At 38.6% G+C, this 17,016-nt stretch overlaps 1 protein-coding gene across 1 annotated transcript in view; it reads left to right on the top strand.

Moving 5' to 3' along the window:
• Positions 1–17,016, top strand: part of NEK3 (NIMA related kinase 3) — a 28,870-nt gene that overhangs the window by 10,622 nt on the left and 1,232 nt on the right. Inside the window, exons 8-13 of the mRNA XM_036250002.1 lie at positions 2,118–2,318; positions 8,777–8,849; positions 10,728–10,777; positions 14,008–14,110; positions 15,148–15,290; positions 15,523–15,658. Coding sequence (XP_036105895.1) covers positions 2,118–2,318; positions 8,777–8,849; positions 10,728–10,777; positions 14,008–14,110; positions 15,148–15,290; positions 15,523–15,658 — 706 coding nt within the window. The remainder of the gene's footprint in view (positions 1–2,117; positions 2,319–8,776; positions 8,850–10,727; positions 10,778–14,007; positions 14,111–15,147; positions 15,291–15,522; positions 15,659–17,016) is intronic.

The following is a 17,016-nucleotide window of genomic DNA, read 5'->3' as shown; positions in this document are numbered from 1 at the left end:
TGTAAATAGTGCTGTTATGAACGTAGGAGTTCATAGATATTAGTATTTTTTAAAAGGTGATTCTAATGTGTGGCCCAAGTGGAGAACCACTGTTGTACACAAATAAAATTACTTTTTAAATTTTTTAAATTTCATTATCTTATTTGTGACTATGTTCTTTATTTCTCTGATTATGACTTTTTTGTAAACTTTCATATATATGTTATTTTTTCTAGCAAGATAAGTATTAAGGAATATAGTGCCCTGAATATTTGGTGTATAGTTTGTTCTCTCATCTGCTTTAAGGCAAAAGTAGTTCTCAAGCCTTTAGAAAATGCAGTAAAACTTGGTACAGTAGTTAAAATGCCTAAGGGAAAGCAGATTCGATTTTATTTTTCATTACCTGAACTTTTTCTTTGTAATATGTTGATTTTTCCTTTTTTATATCTGCATTTGTATATTTTACTAACAGGGTAATGCACTTCCAAGGCAGAATGCCAATATGTTCTTACATAAGTATTATCAAGGCTGAGTCTTATGTTTATTTTTTATTTATTTTTATTTTTTAGAGAGAGAGGAAAGGAGAGAGAGATTGAAACATCAGTGTGAGAGAGAAACATCCCCTTCTGGGGATCGAGCCTGAAACCTGGGTATGTGCCCTGACTGGGAATTGAACCAGGATGCCTCAGTCCACTGAGCCACACTGGCCACAAAACTGAATCTTATGTTAATTCTAATATATCTGTTATACAATGAATACTTTTTAAATGTTATTCTATAACTGTGAGGAAGAGGGAGGGAGAGGTGCAGAGTGAGGGCGGATCTACCACCTGTCCTCAAAGAAAAATATAAAAAATAAAATAAAATATTATTCTTGTATGACATTTTATATTCTAGTCCATTGTCAGTTTGTTTGTTTGTTAAGCCTCACCCAAAGATACATTGTTATTCATCTTAGAGAGACAGGAAGGGGGAGAGAGAGAGAGACAGAGATATCACTGTGAGAGAAAAACGTTGATCAGTTGTTTCCTGTATGATCCGGCCCTGACTGGGACTTGAACCCACAACCTTTTGGTGTATGGAACGACACACCAACCAACTGAGCCACCTGGCCTAGGCATATTGTCAAATTTTAAAACCTACTTTGATGACATGAAAGGTGAAAGGGATTTTGCAATAGATGTTTAAAATTGGAAAAGTCGCCCTGGCTGGTTTGGCTCAGCGGTTAGAGCGTCAGCCTTGGGACCAAAGCGTCACAGGTTCAATTCTGGTCAAGGACATGTACCACAGTTGCAGTTCAGTCCCTGGCCCTGGGGGGGTTGAACAGGATGTGACCAGTCAATATGTCTTTTTCCCATCAGTGTTTTTCTCTCTCTTTCTCCCTCCAACTTTATCTGAAGATAAATGGAAAAATATCCTCAGGTGAGGATTAAAAATAAGAAAAAAAACTGGAAAAGTCTAAAGTGCATTTTGCCAGAAAGCACGCTTAGGGATTTCTGAGGAGGAGTGAAGAAAGCAAATACTACACTTACGTAAACCCTTAGTGTGATTTGACTTTTTAAAAAGTATGTATTGCTTTGATTTTTTTTTAAACATTTTTAACTTTATTTTTTTCCTTTATTGATTTTTAGAGAGAGAGGGCAAGGGAGAGGAAGAGAGATAGAAACATGGATGAGAGAGAACATCAATTGGCCGCCTCCTGCATGCCTCCTACTGGGAATCTGACCTACAACCTGGGCATGTGCCCTGACCGGGAATGCAACCTGTGACCTCTTGGTGCATGGGTCGACGCTCAACCACTGAGCCACACTGGCTGGGCTTGCTTTGATTTTTAAATCTGTTAAAATGTATATCTGCAAAAACTTTTATTATAAGTAATAAAGTACTCATAGCATAGATGGTGATTTCTCTAGATGGGGAAGTTTTTTACTATTTACTATTTAAGTTTTTTACTTTCTCCTGAACCACCATAAGATTTTGAATAGTGTCTTAAGAATACCTCTAGGAAGAAAAATGACCAAGCAGCAAATAACATTTATAAAATTAAAATAATTCTTGTAAATTCAGTTTAGCTGGTATATTCTTATTTCCATTCTCCTTCCTTCCTTCTGCTTTTACAGTTTAATTTTACTTTTTAGTTTCAGGCAAATAGTTGGAAAAGTCTTATCCTCAAAATATGTCATGGGTCCTTGAGCCCGCTGCCATCTCATTATTCCTACGAGCTTCAGCATCTAATCAAGCAGATGTTTAAAAGGAATCCCTCCCATCGCCCCTCAACTACCACCCTTCTCTCTAGAGGCACTTTAGCTCGGCTTATCCAGAAGTGCTTAACCCCAGAGGTATGGAGTTTTGGATTGACTGTGGACAGTTTTCAAGTGTTTATTATCTTTTAAATACAATTACATGTTATGCATGCTTGAAAAAATTCAAATGTAAAATTATATAAAAAACATTAAAAGTTAAAACTTCCTTTCCCTCTCTTCTCCCTTCTACAATGCTATTTCCGTAGTGTAATTACAGGTGTAATTTTTTTTTTTTTATGTGCATAGTGTGGTAAAATTTCTTTCTTTCTTTCTTTCTTTTTTTTACTTTTTAATTTATTTTTTTGTTACAGATATTTTACCTTTTTTACCCCATTGGCACCCCCCTGCCCTCCCCACCCCCGCCCCGTCCCCGGCTTAGTTATCCATGTCCATTGGTCATACATACATGCATATAAGTTCTGTGGTTTATCTCTTCCCACCCCCCCCACCCCCTCTTCTGAGGGATGTCAGTCTGTGCCCTACTTCCATGTTTCTGGGTCTACTGTATTCCTCAGACTGTTATGTTCATTATATTCCGTATATAAGTGAGATCATGTGGTATTTGTCTTTTTCTGCTTGACTTATTTCACTTAGGATAATACTTTCCAGGTCCCTCCATGTCGTCTCAAAGGATAAGAGATCTTTCTTTCTTACCGCTGCATAGTACTCCATTGTGTATATGTACCACTGCTTTTTTATCCATTCATCTACTGATGGACATTTGGGCTGTTTCCAGATCTTAGCTATTATAAATAGTGCTGCTATGAACATGGGGGTACATATATTCTTCCTGATTGGTGTTTCAGGCTTCTTAGGGTATATTCCTAGAAGTGGGATCACTGGGTCAAATGGAAGTTCAATTTTTAATTTTTTGAGGTAACACCATATTGCTTTCCACAGCGGCTGCACCAGTCTGCATTCCCACCAGCAGTGTATTAGAGTCCCCTTTTCTCCACACCCTCGCCAACACATGTTGTTTGATGATTTGTTGATGGCGGCCATTCTGACAGGTGTGAGGTGATACCTCATTGTTGTTTTAATTTGCATCTCTCTGATGATTAGTGATGTCGAGCATTTCTTCATATGTCTCTTGGCCATTTGTATGTCCTGTTTGGAGAGGTGTCTATTCAGCTCCTCTGCCCATATTTTAATTGGGTTCTTTGTCTTCCTTTTGTGGAGTTGTATGAGCACTCTATATATATTGGAAATTAACCCCTTATCTGATACATCATTGGCAATGATGTTCTCCCATACAGTGGGTTGCCTTTCCATTTTGATGATTGTTTCTTTTGCTGTGCAGAAGCTTTTGAGTTTGATGTAGTCCCATGTGTTCATTTTCTCCTTTGTTTCTATTGCCTTAGGTGATGTATCAGTGAAAATTCTGCTCCGTATGATGTCCGAAATTTTGTTGCCTACATTTTCTTCTAGAATTTTTATGGATTCACAGGTCACATTTAAGTCTTTTATCCATTTTGAGTTTATTTTTGTGTATGGTGTAAGTTGATGGTTTAGTTTCATTTTTTTGCATGTAGCTGTCCAATTTTCCCAAATCCATTTATTAAAGTGGCTGCCTTTACTCTGCTGTATGCTCTTGCCACCTTTGTCAAATATTAATTGAGCGTATTGCTTTGGGTCCATTTCTGGGTTTTCAGTTCTGTTCCACTGGTCTATATGCCTGTTCTTGTGCCAGTACCAGGCTGTTTTGGTTACAGTCGCTTTGTAGTATAACCTGATATCTGGTATTGTGATCCCACCTACTTTGTTCTTCTTTTTCAAGATTGCTGTGGCTATTCGGGATCTTTTTGGTTCCATATGAACTTTTGAAGTATTTGTTCTAGTTCTATGAAATATGTCGTTGGTATTTTGATGGGGATTGCATTGAATCTATAGATTGCTTTGGGTAGTATGGACATTTTAATGATGTTAATTATTCCAATCCATGAACCGGGTATGTGCTTCCACTTTCTTATATCTTCCTCTATTTCTTTTTTCAATGACCTGTAGTTTTCTGCAAATAGGTCCTTTACTTCTTTGGTTAAGTTTATTCCTAGGTATCTTAATTTTTTTGGTGCGATGGTAAATGGGATTGTTTTTTCAGTTTCTCTTTCTGTGAGTTCATCATTGGTGTACAAGAATGCCGTCGATTTCTTGACCTTAATTTTGTATCCTGCTACTTTGCCAAATTTATGTATTAAGTCTAGTAGATTTTTGATGGGGTCTTTAGGGTTTTCTATGTATAATATCATGTCATCTGCAAATAATGACAGTTTTACTTCCTCCTTTCCAATTTGGATCCCTGTTATTTTTTCTTCATATCTGATTGCTGTGGCTAAGACTTCCAGTACAATGTTAAATAAGAGTGGCGAAAATGGACATCCCTGTCTTGTTCCTGTTCTTAATGGAAATGTTTTTAGTTTCTGTCCATTGAGTTTGATGTTGGCTGTAGGTCTTTCATATATGTCCTTTATTATGTCGAGATATGATCCCTCTTTTCCCACATTGCTGAGCATTTTTATCAGAAATGGATGCTGGATTTTGTCGAATGCTTTGCAGCATCTATTGATATGATCATGTGGTTTTTATTCTTCATTTTGTTTATGTGGTGTATCACATTTATTGATTTGCGAATATTGTACCAGCCTTGCATCCCTGGAATGAATCCCACTTGGTCATGGTGAATACTTTTTTTGATGTATTTCTGGATCCGATTTGCTAATATTTTGTTCAGGATTTTGGCATCTATGTTCATCAGGGATATTGGCCTGTAGTTTTCTTTCTTTGTAGTGTCTTTTTCTGGTTTTGAAATTAGAATTATGCTGGCCTCATAGAACGTGTTTGGAAGTCTTCCTTCTTCTTGAATTTTTTGAAATAGTTTGTGGAGAATCGGTGTTAGTTCTTTTTTGAATGTTCGGTAAAACTCCCCTGTGAAGCCTTCCAGGCCTGGGCTTTTGTTTGCTGGGAGAGTCTTGATTACCTCTTCAATTTCCTTAGTTGTTATTGGTCTGTTCAAGTTTTCTATCTCTTCCGGGTCCAGTTTTGGGAGTCGTGTGTTTCTAGAAATTTGTCCATTTCACTTAGATTTTTGAATTTGTTGCCATATAGTTGTTCATAGTAATTGTTAACGATCTTTTGTATTTCCGTGGTGTCAGTTGTTACTTCTCCTCTTTCATTTCTGATTTTGTGTATTTGGGTTCTCTCTCTTTGTTTCTTGGTGAGTCTAGCTAAGGGTCCATCAATCTTGTTTATCTTTTTGAAAAACCAGCTCTTTGTTTAATTGATCCTTTGAATTGTTTTTTTGGTGTCTATGTCATTTATTTCTGCTCTGATCTTTACTATTTCCTTCCTTCTACTTGCTCTGGGGTTTTCTTTTTGTTTGCTTTCTAATTCTTTAAGTTGTGAGGTTAGACAGTCAATTAGAAATTTTTCTTGTTTTTTGAGGTAGGCCTGTAGTGCTATGAACTTCCCTCTCAGAAATGCTTTCGCTGCATCCCATAGATTTTGTGTTGTTGTGTGTTCATTTTCATTGGTTTCCAAAAAGTTTTTAATTTCTTCTTTGATCTCCTCGGTGACCCATTCATTGTTTAATAACATGCTATTTAGCCTCCATGTGTTGAAATGTCTTTGCATGTTCTTGTTGCAATTGATTTCTAGTTTCATGCCATTGTGATCTGAGAAGATACTTGATATGATTTCAATCTTTTTGAACTTGTAGAGATTTAGTTTGTGTCCTATCATGTGGTCTATCTTTGAGAATGTCCCATGTGCACTTGAGAAGAATGTGTATTCTGTAGTTTTGGGGTGTAATTCTCTGTAGATATCTATTAAATCCATTTGGTCTAGTGCTTCATTTAGAGTCTCTGTTTCCTTGCTAATTTTTTGCCTAGAGGATCTATCCAGTGCTGTCAGCGGGGTGTTGAAGTCCCCTGCTATGATTGTATTGTTGTCGATTTCTCCTTGGAAGTCCTCCAGAAGATTTTTAATATATTTTGGTGCTCCTATATTGGGTGCATATATGTTTATCAGGGTTATATCTTCTGTTAGATAGATCCTTTCAATATTATGTAGTGGCCTTCTTTGTCTCTAGTTATGGTCTTCATTTTGAAATCTATTTTATCAGATATGAGAATTGCTACCCCTGCTTTTTTTTGCTTTCCATTTGCTTGGAAAATTTTTTCCATCCCTTCACTTTCAACCTATGTGAGTCTTTTGTTGTGAGTTGGGTCTCTTGTAAACAACATATAGATGAGTCATACTTTCTTATCCAATCAGCTACTCTGTGTCTTTTTATGGGAGCATTCAATCCATTTACATTTAAGGTGATTATTGATATGTACTTATTTATTGCCATTTTTGTTTAGTGTGGTTCTATTTTTTTGCCCATTTCTACTGCTAATTATAGCAGTCCGTTTAACATTTCTTGCAGTGCTGGTTTGGTGCTAATGTATTCCCTTAGCCTTCTTTTGTCTGGGAAGCTCTTTATTTGACCTTCTATTTTGAATGATAGCCTTGCTGGGTAGAGTAGTCTTGGATGCAGCTTCTTGTTTTTCATGACTTTGATTACTTCATGCCATTCCCTTCTGGCCTGTAGTGTTTCTTGTGAGAAGTCAGCTGAGAGCCTTATGGGGTTTCCTTTGTAGGTAACCTGTTGCTTATCTTTTGCTGCTTTTAGGATTCTCTCTTTGTCTTTAATTTGTGGCATTTTAATTGCTATGTGTCTTGGTGTTGGCCTGTTTGGGTTCTTCTTATTTGGGACTCTCTGTGCTTCTTGAACTTGAATGCCTTCTTCCTTCACCAAATTAGGGAAGTTTTCTGTCACTATTTTTTTTAATATATTCTCTATCCCTTGCCCGTTTTCTTCCTCTTCGGGGACTCCTATGATGCGAATATTATTACATTTCCAGTTGCCCCACAGTTCTCTTAAGCTGTCTTCCTGGTTTTTAATAGTTTTTTCCTTTTGTTTTTCTGATTGGTTGATTTTTTCTACCCTGTCTTCTAATTCAATGATCCGGTCCTCAGCTTCCTCTACTCTGCTTTTTAAACCTTCCAATGTGTTTTTTATTTCTGATATGTCATTTTTTATCTCTTCTTGATGGTTTTTAATTTACAGTTGGCTTATTTTCAGTGTCTCTATGTCCTTACTCATGCTGTTCAGCTTCCTCAAGATCATGGCTCTGAATTCTAGCTCTGTTAACATGCCTAATTGCTCCACATTGATCTCATCTTCAGTGGAGGTGTCTTGCTCTTTCATTTGGCTTCTGTTTCTGTGTTTCACCATTTTGGCTATCACTGTGGGCTTTGGAGCCTGTCAAGTTCTCCCTGTGGGTGTTGGTGTTCTGCTGTTTGTGGCTCCCTCTCCTGTGTTTAGATGAGCGAGGGAGGACCCACGTTAAACACCACTGTCAAGTCTTACTTTCCTGGTTAAAGTTGCCAGCCCAGGAAAGGTACTGTTATCCTCTAGCTTTTTGCCTGGCGGCTAGCAGTCGAGGTTACTTGATGAGTTTTGGGTTGTCAGTTGATTGAAATACTCCCTCAGGTGCTCAGCACAAGGGGCTTTCACGAGGGTGGGGCAGATGCTGGTTGTTAGTGAGCCTCAATTAGCACTTCAATGGCCCACAGGGTGGGGTTGGATCCCTGAGGGAGGGGCTGCTGCCTCTCCCCAGAGCCCTGGGAAGGAGCAATGTGGCCACCGTCCTGCGTGGCTGCACTCAGCAAAAGCTCTGGGTGCCCTCCAAATCCCAAGTGTCCCCACACAGTTCCAGTCCAGTCTGCCCTCCCTCTGCCGGAGCCCAAGGTGAGTGGCTGTGGCTGTTTTAGCCTCTGTCCTGGCTCTGCGCTGTGGAGCCGCCTGGGAGTGTAACCCAAGGGCGCTGCTCCCAGCTAAGGCCGCTGTGGAGCTGCCGACCGCGGGCTCCCAGCCCCGTCTCCTGCCTTCGCAAGCCTACCGGGATGGAGTCAGTGTCCCTCGTTATATGGTCCTCGCAAGCTGCTTTTCTGTTGCTTTTTCCCATCGATTTGTCTGTGTTATAGTTATAATTCCAGTTTGGTTCTGGGAGACGGTCTGTGTAGCTTCCGTTCACCTACAGGTGTAATTTTTGTATATCCTTTCAGATGTTTTTTTTTTCTTTTTAAATTGATTTTAGAGAGAGAGGAATGGAGGGGGAGAGAGAGGAAGACATCGATTTGTTGTTTCACTTATTTACAAATTCATTAGTCACTTTCTGTATGTCCCCTGACTGGGGATAGAACCTGAAACTTTGACGAATGGGCACAACACCCTAACCAACTGAGCTACCTGGCCAGGGCCCAGATCTTTTTGTAGACATACATAAGTGTCTGTTTGTCTGTGTATCTAAATTATATATATTTTCAAATGGCATTTTTACTTTTCAACATTGAATCTTATTTAGGGGAAGAATGTTGATAATTAAATGACATGACAGTGTCTAAAGAAAAGTGTATTGCATATCTTCAAATTCTCTGCTTTAACTTTTTAGATCATCACAGAATATGGTGAGCAGGTATTAGAAGAAACCAGAAAATCTAAACATAGTACACCAAGAAAAAAGGGTAAGAATTTTGGAAAGCTTATTTTTTTAAGTGTTCTTTCTAAATGTAGTGTAACAAAAAAAGATAATTTAATTTTCAAGTTATTAGAAACGTTTTTCAGAGATACTCTTTAGATCAAAATATTCTTTCTATTACTTAAGACATAATTCTGTACTGGATCTTATATATTTAGTATGCCAGGGATCAGAAAGCTTAGTTTGGAGATTTTAGTGATGCAAAGATTGTTCTCTGTATAATCATTAGTACCACATTTAGTCTGGTTTGTTATGGGTAAGGTAGAAAGCTTCTGTGGGATAGCCTAAGAATTTAACCATGAAAATATAATGTTAATGGTATCAGAAACTGTATCCCCAAGTTCCCAAAGAACCAGTTAGTAAACAAAGAAGCCTCTATAGCCCAACCTGTGTGGCTCAGTGGATTGAACGTCATCCCATGGACTGAGAGGTCCCAGTTTAATTCCTGGTCAGGGCACATGCCCAGGTTGTGTGCTCGATCCCCAGTAGGGGGCATGCAGGAGGCAGCCGATTGATGTTTCTATTTCTCTCTCTCTTCCTCTCTCTCTAAGAAATCAATAAAAACATTATTTTAAAAATCTTTAAAAAAGAAAATGAAAATAAAAACAAGCCTTTACAAAGGTTGGAACTGTTAACATAATAGCTGCTGAATATTTTCATACATCTATAGTAAATCCTGAGAAAATTTTAAATGTAATTTATTGTCCCTTTGGAAATTGTCATCTCTTAATTTTTTCAAAGCTGTTTTTTTTCTCTTGTCATTAGTGACTCAGATCTTCAAAGATAACAGATCTGACTAGAATGAGAGAGGAGTTAAGACATGTAGTTCATCCACTCTAGGATGTGCTGCAAAGCCACTGCTGTTCGTGCCCCTTATCTTAGTGTCAGATGCTAAAAAGGAAACACTTTGGAAACTACTGTTCTCTTAAAGTTAAATTTTAAATGTTATTTTTATAAGACTATAAACCCTTCTAGCAACGTAAACCCTTCCGCTTTATAATTCAGCCTTTTCTCCATCACTTATGCGGTAGCCAGTTGGCTGCAGCAGTCTGTCTCGGTGTTAATTTTACTGAGGTGCTGTTTTATAACTTTTGTTCACATCCCAGGATAGGAGGAAATTAGTTTTAAAATGCTGGGCAACAACCACAACAAAAGCAGTCTAAGAAAAGTTTCTGGATAATTTGGAAACATATAGTTTCACAATTTCTAAAAAGAGAGAAATAAGCCAGCAGAGGTGCCACCATGTCAGGGCCATATGTCTGGTGGCATCTCCCATCTTCTGTAGCCAGACCAGAACAGGGAAAGCTATGTCAGGGCAGGGACTGTGTCTCATTTGCTCACTGTTGTGTCCTCAGTGCCTGTCATTATTAGATGTTCAATGGAAGTTACTGAAGTGTTGAATGCATGAGGAACATGGCCACAGGCCTCTGCCAGAGGAAATCCAGGAAGGAGCTGTCCTTAAAAATGGACCAGTTGCCAGTGCTCTCTCCCTGCTGCTGGTCCCTTGAGGGACACCTGTTTCACCTGCTATCACAACTGTCAGCAGAAGCACAGACTTGATGGCTAGCTTGGGCTGAAGGTGATAATGACCTTCTGAGTATGCAGAGTATGTTACCTCCTAGAGCCTAAATGGGTTGGCATAAGTAAATAGAGATGTCAACTTTCAGATGTTAACTTTAGAAATAAAACAGTGAAAAACAGGTGAGCTGTATTACTAGATGGCTAAAGCTTGATAATCACCAGTCTGCCTACTGCTTTGGTTCTTTGACTTTAAAAACTTTGTTCTTCAGGCTTTATGCACATCACTTAGAAGCTATTAATGTGAGCCTTTACACCCTTTCTCTTTTTCTTTTTTCTCTTTAAGCAGACTCCAGCAGAATCAGGATTGCTTTGGAGAAAGAAGCAAGCACAGTAGTAAGTGTTTTAAAATTAAATTTATAAAAGAGTCATTTGCTGGATACCTGGTACCATCTGGTGTTGTGGGATATTTGGAAGACTGTGACCTGGACCCTCCAGTTTAATAGTTTGCAATCTTTTGGCACGTGAAGTGATTGATAGCTATTGCCCTGTATTGCCTGCTGAGACACTTTAGATCACCATTTATTTTGTTTGCTTTTTCATTTTTAATTATTGATGACAAGTGGTTTCAATATAGATGTGAGATAACTTTGTCCAACTTTCAGTCATGAAAATCTTGTTTTAGCCTGGCTCTTGGTTTGTTTTTATTGTGGTAAAATATATATAACATAAAATTTACCATTTTATCCACTTTCACGAATACAATTCAGTGGCATTAATTACATTCACAGAATTGTGTAACCATCACCATTATGTTTCCAATACTTTTTCATCATTCCAGACAGAAACTCTGTACCCATTAAATAATAACTCCCCCTTCCTTCCTCACCCCCAGACCCACCCTAGTCCCTGGGAGTCTCTATTTTACTTTCTGTCTCTATGACGTAATTTGCCTATTCTAGATATTTCATGTACATGGAATCATACAATATTTGTTCTTTTATGTCTGGCTTCTTCTACTTAGCATAATATTGTAAAGTTTCATCCATGCTATATCATGTATCAGAATTTCTTTCTTTTTTAGATCACTATTTTGATATTGACATTTTTCTGTTCAAAAGCTTTTAGTACCTCCCCATTATCCCATGAAGCAAGTTGACATTTTTTAGCCTGGCAGTCAGGGTCCCGTTTGTCTTGTTAGCCCTAGGCAGCTTCACACTAAAGCTGCAATAAAGTCGTGCACAGTAACAGCCCTCTCAGTGAATCATGTCCCACTGATGATTTTTTGCTTTCTTTAGCATTTTAATCAATCCCTTAACTCAAAAAGGGAAAAATGTACTAACAACAAATTATTCTATTTATGGAATATGCCAGTAATTAAACTTGTACATTTTTTAATGAAACTTAGATTGTAAATAATAACAACATCCCACCATTATGTTGCTACAAATGGAATAAATCCTGCCTCTGTACTCTTTTGTTCCTTTGCATGGTAATACTATTTTTTCCAGCTTTGTTGAAGCATAATTTACATGCAATAACATTTACTTATTTTTTGCATACAATGTCATGAACTTTGATAATTTTGTACAGTCATATAAGAACCACCCACAATCAAGGTAAAGAAATCACTGTCGCCCAGTTGGTGTGGCTCAGTGATTGATCATAGACCCATGTACCAAGAGTTCGCCAGTTTAATTCCTGGTCAAGGCACATGCCCAGGTTGTGGGCCAAATCCCCAGTATGGGGCATGCAGGAGGCGGCCAATCGATGTTCTCTCTCATCAGTGTTTCTGTCTCTCTTTCTCCCTCTCCCTTCCTCTCTGTAAACTCAATAAAGAAAAAAAAAAAATTATAAAAAGAAAAGAAATCCCATGTCCCTAGAAAGTTTTCTTGGGGCCCTTTGTAGATGACCCTGGCTCTCATCCCAGGCAGCCACCACTGTGATTTTAATACCACCTAGAGTAGGTATAAGTCAGGGTGTTTTCACAAAATGAAAAGGGTATAATATGTAAGCATAATGGAGAAAGAGCCATAAAGTAAGTCAAGTAACAGAAGAATTGAGGGATAAAGACAGTCCTGGGCAGGCCCACAAGGTGTGATGGGCGTGTAGGCAGAGCTGAGTGGCGCTGGGCCAGGAGTGGTGTTGGATGCAGCTGTATGTTTGGGAGTGACTCTCAGTAGAGATGGAAGGTGGGTATCCTCATCCAAGGATATTTTTTCCATTGATGTTTAGAGAGAGTAGAAGTGAGGAGGAGAGAGAAACATCTATGTGAGAGAGACACATCTTGATTGGTTGCCTCCTGGGGATCAAACCTGTGACCCAGATACATGCCCTTGACCAGGAATCAAACCTGCCACCATTCAGTACATAGCAGTTCTGTAACCACTGAGCAACACTGACCAGGGGCCCTAGCAGCTTTTACAAACTGCTCATTGCAACCACCTTGCCAATGTTTTGACATCCTTCTATGGGAGGGACCTTTGAAGTCATACCCCCTGGATGTGTGGGGAGAGAAGTTTGAGAACCACTGTACAAAAAAAATGAAAACAAAGTGCCAGCTACAGCCTACTGTTTAATTTATTGACTCATTCAACAAATCATTGAAGACCTATGTGTTGGAGACTGTCAAGGCACTGGATATATATTCCTTCTCAAAATACATGCAGATTTAAAGACTAGATAGTACGTTGCTATACTTCATGAAATCAAAAGCTTAGATAATTTGGAAAAATACTGAATTAAGTGGGAACATTTTAGCCATATATAGCAACTTTATAAAATATCTCATTTTGATATTTCCAGTATTAAAAGCCCAATATAGCAAACCATATTAAAATTTTTTATTATTTCCTCTGCGAAGACCTTTCAAGCCCTGGCCAGAGTGGCTCAGTTGGTTGAGCATCATCCTGTGCACCAAAAGGTCACTAGTTCAATTCCTGATCAGGTTGGGTGCTGTACAGGCGGCAACCAATCAATGCTTCTCTCATATTGATGTCTCACTTTCTTCCTCTTTCCTTTCCTCTCTCTAAAAAATCAATAAAACATTTTATTTTATATTTTAAACACTCACCTGAGGACACTTTTTTCATTTATCTTCAGATAGAGTGGGAGGGAGAGAGAAACATTGATGTGAGAGAAACACATCAACTGGTTGCCTCCCTTACCACTCGACCAGGGTCAGGGACCAAACCGTAACTGAGGTACGTGCCCTTGATCAGATTCAAACCTGCAACTCTTTGGTTCGTGGGCTGACGCTCTAGACGCTGAGCCAAACCGACCAGGGCAATAAAAACATGTTTAAAAAAGACTTAAAAAAAAACAACAATTCTCAAATACCTATCATTTTGTGTGCATGTGTGTATACCTCTTCATATTTGCATTGAATGATATTTATAACTAGTAATGTCTGACTTAATATACATATATGAATGTATTATTTTTAATATGCATATGTATGATGTATATGGATATTAATATACACTTATGTGTAGGGTTCTATAATTATTACTGTCTTTAATTTATTCATCTTTATTTAAAATTAAAATAGATGACTTTGTATAGTTGTTTACCTTTTTATAGCAATTCAAGCATTGTTTAATCTGTATTTTTAATCTCTTTTAAAGCAAAGGGAAGAACAAGGTAGAAAGTGCAGCCACCCTGATTTAGAAAGAATTAATGAAAATTCAGTTGCAAGTGCATTGAGGAGAATAAACAGAGAAGAGAAAGGTACATTCTTCGGATTCTTACCACTGTGTAAAGGAGGGGCTGGGAAGTGGAGGAGGAGTGCCCATTGTTGCCTTCCTAGATCAGAGGTGTCATAAACATGTGGACACATGCAGATTTTTGTTTGCTTATCCAGTAATTTATTTCAGAAATGTCTTATCCATAAAAAAAGAGAGAATAGTGTTTATTAATAAATAAATTATTAGCCTTTAGAAAAACTAATATTTGTTATGCTCTCCACCATGAAAAGCATGACATTCAGTGTGTATCTGTCTTCTCAAGGCTTCATTCTTGTACAGCGTGTATTATGTAAATATATACTTTATTTTAATCCTTACCCGAAGATATTTTTTCTATTTATCTTCAGATAGAGTGGGAGAGAGAGAGACATGTCGACTGGTTGTCTCCCGCACAACCCGACCAGGGCCAGGGACAAACCACAACCAAGGTACATACCCTTCACCAGGATCGAACCCGTGACTCATTGGTCTGCAGGCTGATGCTCCAACCGCAGAGCCAAACCAGCCAGGGCTGTGCATATTGTTTTTTAAAAATGTACCTTAATGGCCCTGGCTGGTTTGGCTCAGCGGTTAGAGCATCGGCCTGTGGTCCAGAGACACCCGGGTTTGGTTCCCGCTAAGGGCATGTACCTCGGTTGCAGTTTGTCCCCGACCCTGGATGGTCGTGTGGGTGGCGACCACTCGATGTGTCCCTTTCACGTCGATGTTTCTCTCTCTCTCTCTCTCTCTCTCTCTCTCTCTCTCTCTCCCCCCCCTTCCCCTCTATCTGAACAAAAAATGGAAAAATGTCCTCAGGTGAGGATAAAAATGAATGAATGAATGAACGAATGAACCTTAATGATTTGTTTTACTTTTTCATCTGGATTTGTTTTTTCACTTCCTTTACTACTTAGACTTGAAGAACATGTTAGAGTTTGAAAGAGAAAAGAAATATTTGTTGTTAGAGAAATACATGTCTGGATATAGATAAATAAATGAAAAGAATGTGCTCAGCAGTTCTTTTTTACATTTGAAAACCAGTTGGTGAGTCAGTCCACCCAAGGAGAGCCAGCCCGCCGAGTGCTGTCCGGCGACAGTGGGAGAAGGGTGCACCCACCGCAGCGCTTGCGGCCCTGGAGGACACAGCCCTGCTCACCTCCAGCTCATCCGCAGAGGAAGGCAGAGGTCGGTAGTCAGGCTGAGTATTACTGTTGTGGGACATTTTCTAAATAGTTGTTTCATGGGCTATAGATTTTTTTAAATGACACTCTGTGAAGGATATTAGGTGTCACACAGGTGAATGAAATAGATTTTAGTAGAGAGTAAAATATAATTAATTTTTCTTGAAATATGATCTGGAAGATAATGTGCTGAAAATATTTTTTATTTGGCCCTATTTTTTATCTTTTCACAATTGGTGGTTCTGTAATACAGTACAGTGGAAATAATACTCGTAAGCAGTGGCTCAAAGAGACGCCTGAAACCTTGTTGAACATCCTTAAGAATGCTGATCTCAGCTTGGCATTTCAAACATACACAATATATAGACCAGGTGATTTATGTTTGTTACGTAACCATTGAACCCCCCCCTTTTTTTTAATTGAGGTAAAATATACATAACGTACAATTCTGAACAGTTTTAAGTGTACAGTTCAGGGGCCTCAAGCTCATTCACACTGTCGAGCAGCCGTCGCCACCATTGTCTCCAGAACTGTCCCATCTTCCAAAACAGACTCTGTGCCCTTTAAACAGTAACTCCCCATTTTCACCTCCCAGAAACCCTTTGATTTTCAAGCTATAAAATAACTCATAGCATTTTATTTATAGGTTTTCTTGACTTTTCTAGATAGTCTTAAGCTATAATGAAAATTTCCCATAGAATTACAGTACTCCTATTTGCTCATTTGTTTGCTTATTTTAATAATCATGTGATTAGCCTGGCCAGTGTGCTCAGTGGATTGAGCATCCGATGGACTGAGAGGTCCCAGTTTGATTCCTGGTCAGGGCACATGCCCAGGTTTCGAGCTCAATAACCAGTAGGGGGTGTGCAGGAGGCAGCTGATCAATATTTCTCTCTCTCTCTCTAAAAAAACTCAATAAAAACATAAGAAAAAAAAAATAATCATGACTTCTTTCTTTGCAGAGTAGCTTGTTTTTTTTTTTGTTTTTTTTTTAATTTATGCAGGTATACTGGTGACTTTACAGTCCAGACTTGGTAACAGTGAAACTGTAATCTGACTATCCAAAGATAACTTTTAATGCTTTAATATAAATTTTTGTATATGAGAGTTTTAACTGTATTCTGAACTTTTCTTTTGGAGAGAGTAGTATTTTTTTTTTTTAATCCTTACCTGAGGATATTTTTCCATTTATCTTCAGATAGAGTGAGTGGGAGGGAGAGAGAGAGAGAGAGAGAAATCGATGTGAGAGAGGCGCATCCACTGGTTGCCTCCTGCACGATCCCGACCAGGGCCAGGGACTAACTACAACTGAGGTACGTGCCCTCGACCAGAATCAAACCTGTGACTCTTTGGTCCAAGTGCTGACACTCCAACAACCAAGCCAAACCAGCCAGGACAGAAGAAAGTAGTATTAAAAATTTTTTTTTATTTATAGATTTGAGAGAGAGAGTGTGAAACATCCATTTGCTGGTTTATTCATTCATTGGTTGATTCTTGTATATACCCTAAGGATCAAACCTGCAACCTTGGTGTGTTGGGATGATGCTCTAATCAACTGAACTACCCGGCCAGGGCCAAGAAAGTAGTATTTTTTTTGTTGTAGTTGTTAATCTTCAACCAAGGATATTTTTTTCATTGTTTTTTTTTAGAGGGAGCAGAAGGGAGGGAGGGATGTGGAGAGAGAGAGAAAGACTGAGAAACATCGATGTGAGAGAGACACACTGATTGG

Source organism: Molossus molossus, unplaced genomic scaffold (assembly GCF_014108415.1).
Source record: "Molossus molossus isolate mMolMol1 unplaced genomic scaffold, mMolMol1.p scaffold_m16_p_9, whole genome shotgun sequence".
Lineage (NCBI taxonomy): Eukaryota > Metazoa > Chordata > Mammalia > Chiroptera > Molossidae > Molossus > Molossus molossus.
This window is presented reverse-complemented; position numbering and strand designations above follow the sequence as displayed.